Source organism: Girardinichthys multiradiatus, chromosome 23, assembly GCF_021462225.1.
Source record: "Girardinichthys multiradiatus isolate DD_20200921_A chromosome 23, DD_fGirMul_XY1, whole genome shotgun sequence".
Taxonomy (NCBI): domain Eukaryota; kingdom Metazoa; phylum Chordata; class Actinopteri; order Cyprinodontiformes; family Goodeidae; genus Girardinichthys; species Girardinichthys multiradiatus.
The window spans coordinates 34,287,774-34,294,262 of NC_061815.1; the positions used below are offsets into that span (position 1 = coordinate 34,287,774).

A 6,489-nucleotide genomic window follows, 5' to 3' on the forward strand; every position below is an offset into this window, starting at 1 on the left:
TAAATTTAAATGACTTTATTCTGCAAAAGAAACTCAAACAAAAGTCCTTATGTATCTTCCATTTCCAATTTCAAACTTAATAATAATCTGTTATGTATATCTACATTATTTTTCATAATTCTACAAAAAACATTAGAGCTTTATTACAGTAAAAAAATAAAAAAAAATAAAGTATAGTTAGGAGAAAAAAGACAAATTGATGGCCTGCACCAGAAAGTATTAAATTAATAAAACAGAGATAACAGAAAAAAACATAATTGGTATTCAATTTCCAGTTAAGCCAAATTTTTCCTTAATTTAATCCAAAAGTTTTGGCAGCAGCATAGATCCTCTTTCTCTCTGCTTCTTTCTTTAGTCCTGCCCAGTCAGAGTCCATTGTGGTGAAGATGGCAGTAGAGTAAATCCATCCACCCTTTGATCTCTTAGAAAACAAAGAAAATTATAATTCAAACAACAAAATATATCCAAAAGTTTGTCCTGAAAGATCAATCTTTTCATTCCTCACCTGTTGAGTTTTCTGTCCACTAATGTGTTTCTGTAGCTCGGTACCAGCTGGATTATAGAATAAAACCAAAGCTAATGAATATTGCTTTAGTAATTTAACTTGATTGTGTAAACTAACTGCTTTAGGCTAAATTTCTTACCATTACAATGGACACAACTGTTTTTCTTGATGGACCCCATCAGGACAGCTATCACAGCCACACTTATAGCCAAGACAGCACCCAGAAGAAGAATGACCTTTCCAGCATCCTGAGACCACAAGCTGGATCCTGAAACATCATTAAAAGAAAAAAAGAAAAAAACAGAGTTACAAGTGAGAAACAGACAAAAGTTTTTCATGTTCAGAATATTTGTAAAAAAAAATTATCCAGTTACCTTTAACACCCAGTTTGGTTCCATTTCCAAATAATATCTCTCCACATGCGGCCACGACACAGTAATAAATACCTGCGTCAGAGGAGCTCAGTGTCGTTGAGAAGTTAAAAATACATCTGTTCTGAGTGTCAGATCTCTTTTCACATCCATCATTTTTGTTTCCACCAGTGTAGATGATGCCTGCATCATCACTGGCATCATCACTGGCAGATCTCTCTCTAAACCAAAACACACTAGGATCTCCTGAACATGTCTTCTCATCAGAGTCAGAGAGGACTAAACACTGCAGAGTCACCAGGTCTCCTGGATGGGCTGGTTCTGATACCTTCGGCCATTGAGCAACATTATAAGTTGATGTCCTTTCAGTGTTACCTAGAATGGATGATAATAAAGAGACACACAAAATGCATTTTAAATGTTAAGAACAAGGTTTCTGGTGCTTAGCTGATCTCTCTAGTAAAACTATACCATATCAACACTGACTGCAGTGTATTTTCTGACTGGTTCCTACAGAAAAACAGACATTCACCATGTCTATCTGTAAAATCAAAGAGAAAGATATTTGTCTACCATTTAGCACATGTGGCATGAATTAGAGGTTCATCAAACATTTATAATTTAGAAACGCTGCCACTTATTGCACACATTGCTATGCTCTAAATGAAAAAGCAAACAAAAAAAGCTGTTTAAAACACAAATGGTTTAAAATGAAAATGAGTCTATTTTTGTTGTTTTTCTTCATGACCCTGATTTTGTGACTGTTAGAACTACTAAAAAAAATTATTTTTTTTTCCTTCTAGTACTTACTTAAACTATACATACCTAATAACTGCACTTCATACTCTAAGTCTTTTTCTTATTTTTAGTCAGAAATAGGAATTGTGTATGATGTAAACTTTAGTTCTGGATTATTCAACTCATCTTAACTGCATGTTGAATAAATATTATAAATATTAAATTAAATATTACATATTTAAGGTTAAGATCTTTATCACCTGTACCTTGTTTATTAGAGGAATCAGATTAAGTACCTTTCAATAGCAAATAGGTCCCTTGCCAACTGTTCTTGTTCCAGTCGATCACTGCGCAGTGATACATTCCTTCATCTCCTTGAATCGTCTTCCAAATGGTCAGATTGCTAATTTTCTCTTTATATGTGGCACGCAGTCTTGAGGCCAACAATTCAGATTCATAAGTTGGCTTGACATTTTCCAACAGACTCACAATTAATTTCAATGTATTTCCAGCACTTTGTTTGTACCAGTGCAGTACGCTACTGCTCCTCTTCTCATCTGGTAAAAGGCATGTCAAAGTTGCAGTTTCACCAAGCTGAACTGTAGTCACTGGAACAAGTGTATCTGCTTGTTATGAAAAAGGGCAAATTGTAAACATTTAAAACAACGAAGCAAAAGTCCTTGCAGTGTAAAAAATTACTTTAACATGACCTGTCCCAGCAAGTTAACAACTACATAAAGAAAATGATTATATATCAAGCCATGTACATTTAACTTACATCCTTGATGAAGGAGAAGCAGTGTAACCCAGAACAGGATCATCTTTACACGCTGTCCACAGTGAAACTATTCTTTCTATTTCTGACAGAAGAAGGTGTGGTGATCCAGTTCTTTGAATGCATATGATTGGTTACATGAAAACTTACAGTCCAAGAGCATTTCCTGCCACAATAGTCTTTTAGAAGTACATTGCCTTGCCCCTAACTGTTGCAAACTGATTAAGGATATGGCTGTTATTTTAAGCAGAAAACAGTTTAAAGACTTTGATGGAGGCTAAGAATGACTTGCTTGTGTCATAAATGCGGTATTTTGTGGTGGACCAGAGGCAGACAAGCACGGAGGAAGCAGAGTGGGATCAAAACTCCAACTTTAATAAAACGAGTTCCCTCACATGAAGGCGTGGTGCAGGGTGACAAAATAATCCAGTAGACAGGGTATTTAAAACAGAACTCAACAGAATCCAGAGCAAAGACAAAAATCCAAAAGAGACATCTCACGAGGACATGGAAGAGACATAACAACACCGCGTGGAACAAAGGACGAAGGCAAACTTAAATACAGACAAAGGTGGACAAGAAACAATAGGGCAGGTAATCAGAGGAACAGGGAACAGGTGACACAAGGAGGCTGGGAGGCAGAGGGAACAGGTGAACCTAATGCAAGTAATTAACAAGACACCGAACAGACCTAAACAAAACTATAAACAAAGAATAAATAAAACATAAGAATCAAGAATAACATGAACTAAAGGAAACTGAGAAACAGGAAGGAACACAACAACCTAAGCACTAGCAAACAGAAACCATAAGGAAACCCAGACTACAAAAGTAAAGAAACCTTAGTAAACAATAACTAGAGCTAACCTATAAAGGAGAGGATGGAAACCATTCTAAGAAAATAAACAGGAAAGCAACGCCAAGGGAAATAGGAGAGCAAACTGGGAGGCAGAATATAACCCAAAACAAAAACAACAACTAACATAAATACAAAACACAAGTAAGAACATCTAATTAAAAGGTAAACAAAAACACAAAACCACAAAACAGAGTCCAAAACATCACATCCTGACAGCTTGAATTTCTGTTTTAAACATTTTGCCACAACCCCCGGCTTCTCCCCACTCTTTTTAAAATGCATTTATTCAAAAGAAAGAAGTTTTGGTGAAGGATTTAATTGGATATTTCATCGGCAGATTGAAATGTTTTTTTGCAAACATGATGAAGCCCAGTGTGTATACAGCTTGTCCAGTTCAATATTGAATCAAATCTAATTATAGCATTACCACTTTACTAAAAATAATCATTATTGTTAATGATTATTGTTAAACTAGTAAAATTGTGAAAAATTACAAGCTGTTATAATACTGAAAAGACTGTATTTGGGGATTATGCATTTGGAATTAACAATGTTTAACTGGATATGTTTTTATATGTTCTCTAAGCTACTGTTATATTGTGGTGCATCTGCTCTGGGATTTCGTGCCGTATGAGAACAACTTGCTTTAAGTAAATAACACTCCAGCATCGTCTTTCTACACTCTGATACTGTATCAAATGTCATGTGGTCTCCAGCTAAGCCGTGCTGCCATGGATGTTTTAGGAAATGTCAAACATGGTTTGTAAAACTCTGAGGTGGGAGCTCAGTGGAAAAACCCCAAGGGTAATAAAATGATGGAATGAACAATGGGATGGCCAGGCCATGAGGTCCAGACTGCAGTCTGTTTCGAATGAAAAATTTTAGCTTTAACTCCCGGCTGAACCAACGCACCCAAACTTGAGTGCCACCGCTCGTTGCGGTTTCACAGTATTCAGACAGCAAAATAAAACAGTTCAGCATAAAACACATCAATCTTATTGCATGCCACAAGTTAATACCTTGGATTAACTAGTGGTGATCCTAATTCCCCTTAACTATACCTCACCTTGCCTACACCTCTAAATACACCTGTCCGATTTAATATAAAAAGAACAAAATTACTTTGACGTCAATGTATTCTCTTCACCGGCTTGAGGATGGGTCGTGGGTCTGAAATCCCAGAGGAACAAAGCCAGGGTTCTCCCTCCTGATGCTCTTTGTCCATGTTTGTGGTTGGGTGGAAGTACTTCGCTGCGCTCACCCAGCCGAGAGTCTCCTTCTCATTCCTGGAATCTGCAAACCTAAGGAAGGTACAAACCGCTTTTCACGATTACTGACCTCAAGCTCACCTGCCTGTCGACCCTCAACATCACACACCGCCGACTGGAAAACAAAAAAAGGAGATTCAGCCACAGCATAACCTCCTCTGTCCATTCAGTTTGTGTAGTTTAACTCACCTCCTCCTGGAAATCCATCTTCAGCCACACATTTCCCAATATTGATTTTTTTCTGATATCCACCTTACTCACTCACCTCTCTTCAACAGTGCGCAGACCCACTGAAACAAGGCATCCTGACGTACCCTCTCCCTCTCCTTGTTCTTTAATAAATCAGTTAAACTATACCTTGGTCTCCGTAATTGTTTGAAGAGTTTGTTCATCTTGCCAGTGTTAGAGTAAAACGTTTTGATTAACAAAAGTTTATGGTAGCATTTATAGTTATTAAGTTTCAATAAGCTATTTACTATATTTATATATATTTTAAATAGAGTTAATAGTTGCCTCCAAGTGACCTCTGACTCTGTGTCAATAGGCCTACTGCTCTTAGTGGGTGGTTGCAAGGATGACGAGGTCAACTTTGCTCTTAGTGAGATGAGGTATTTATTGCTTTCAACCGGAGAATATTGGACAGAACTATTGGGCTTTGTAGTGACGCTTAGAGTTTTTCTGTTTGTTAATTCCCAGATCCTCTACTCCAGGCTACACAGGCATAGGGGTACACATTGCGGTAGTCTGCTGCTAACCTTCTGAGCTGCAGCATTTTCTCTTTGTAGGAATCTGTTACTTAGTAGGAATCTGTTACTTAGTAGGAATCTGTTACTTAATCACTGTTTTATGGACCTATTGCTGCTTGTTAACCCTGGTTAACCCCTAGGTCCCTTTAGCTTAACTCCACATGCACAGATGACCACAGTGTATAAGGATGAAAAGACAGGGTGGTTGTTGGAGAAATTCTGCAGTCAGAGTAATGGGAAAAAGCATTTCAACCTGGAAAGACTCACAAATGAGAGAAACACAGAGATGGCAGTTGAGGAGTTTATAAGCTGATGCTTGTTTTCTTTTGGCGCTCGGATCCCGGTGGAAGACACGGATGCTGATAATGACATGAGCTTGAATGAAGATTTTAGGGTTAGAATTAGAGAAGTCTTCATCCCGGGATCCTGATACTGTTGGTGGAGTGGAGTCGGAAGGAGTTTGAAACCTGATGGTGGAGATGGGGTGGAGGAGGGTCAAAGCTCAGAAGAAGAGCAGGAGATTCTGCGTATTAAACCTGGAGGGATGATTGGCTGAAGAGGAATGCAGACCAGGAGCTGATTGGTTGGAGTGGAGAACGTGGTGGAGTAGTTCGACAGAGCCGGAAGTGGAGATAAGTCTTCCAAGTTTAATTTTCGTCAAAACTCCATGACTGTGCAGCAGTTGTTACTCAGGCAATGCTACCACCAACAATGGGTGGGACAGCTCTTAAACCTGGCCACACCCCCGCTTTAGCCATCAGATAGACACATGTTCTATATAAGACTGTGTAATGTTAAGAACAGGTATCTTTTTCGTTCGTGGTGCTGGCTCATACACTTAGGGGTGACGTTGATCCCAGTGGAGTGAAAACGTAATTAGTTTGCATACATGTTATGTGAATATACTCTTTTCTGATATATTCAATGTAGCTTGCATTTAATTAAACTTGTTGTGATTATTTTTTATTTAAGTCAACTCTTCTTTTCAGATTAGCCTAACTCGCAGTTAGGACAAAAGCTAGAGGAAAATTTTTATTAACACCAGGAAGCAGGACATTCACGCGTGTTGCCTCTGCTGTCCAGCCCTTTGGGAGTCGTGGAAGAGAGCGAAGTTCAGCGAGCAAAGTGTTTCTGTTACTGCTCAATGACATCACAGGGATTCTAACTGTGACTCCTTCCTGGGCTGAGCTAGAAGTAGGTTAGTCTAATTTAAAGTCGAAGAGAGGT

At 38.3% G+C, this 6,489-nt stretch overlaps 1 protein-coding gene across 2 annotated transcripts; it reads right to left on the bottom strand.

Annotated features, from left to right (window-relative positions):
• On the bottom strand, nt 1-3,040 carry LOC124859933 (signal-regulatory protein beta-2-like). Of its 2 annotated transcripts, none has more exons than XM_047352836.1 (6): nt 2,393-3,040; nt 1,911-2,237; nt 880-1,251; nt 645-773; nt 506-552; nt 1-421 (listed from the first exon to the last, which is right to left on the bottom strand). In XM_047352836.1, the coding sequence occupies exons 1-6, from the start codon at nt 2,433-2,435 to the stop codon at nt 293-295; spliced, it is 1,047 nt and encodes a 348-aa protein (XP_047208792.1). In that variant the 5' UTR covers nt 2,436-3,040; the 3' UTR covers nt 1-292. The 2 variants fall into 2 exon arrangements, with proteins under 2 accessions (XP_047208792.1, XP_047208791.1); XM_047352835.1 differs by having other exon boundaries at nt 1,911-2,240.
• Between the last annotated feature and the right edge of the window lie 3,449 nt (nt 3,041-6,489).

Bases quoted from the DNA above. Each gene is read 5' to 3' on its own strand.
- LOC124859933 (XM_047352835.1), bottom strand. From the start codon at position 2,435: ATGATCCTGTTCTGGGTTACACTGCTTCTCCTTCATCAAGGAT. The intron at 2,241-2,392 runs GTAAGTTAAATG...TTTCATAACAAG, and splicing joins GCTTCTCCTTCATCAAGGAT to CAGATACACTTGTTCCAGTG. The intron at 422-505 runs GTGAGGAATGAA...TTGTTTTCTAAG, and splicing joins GTGGACAGAAAACTCAACAG to AGATCAAAGGGTGGATGGAT.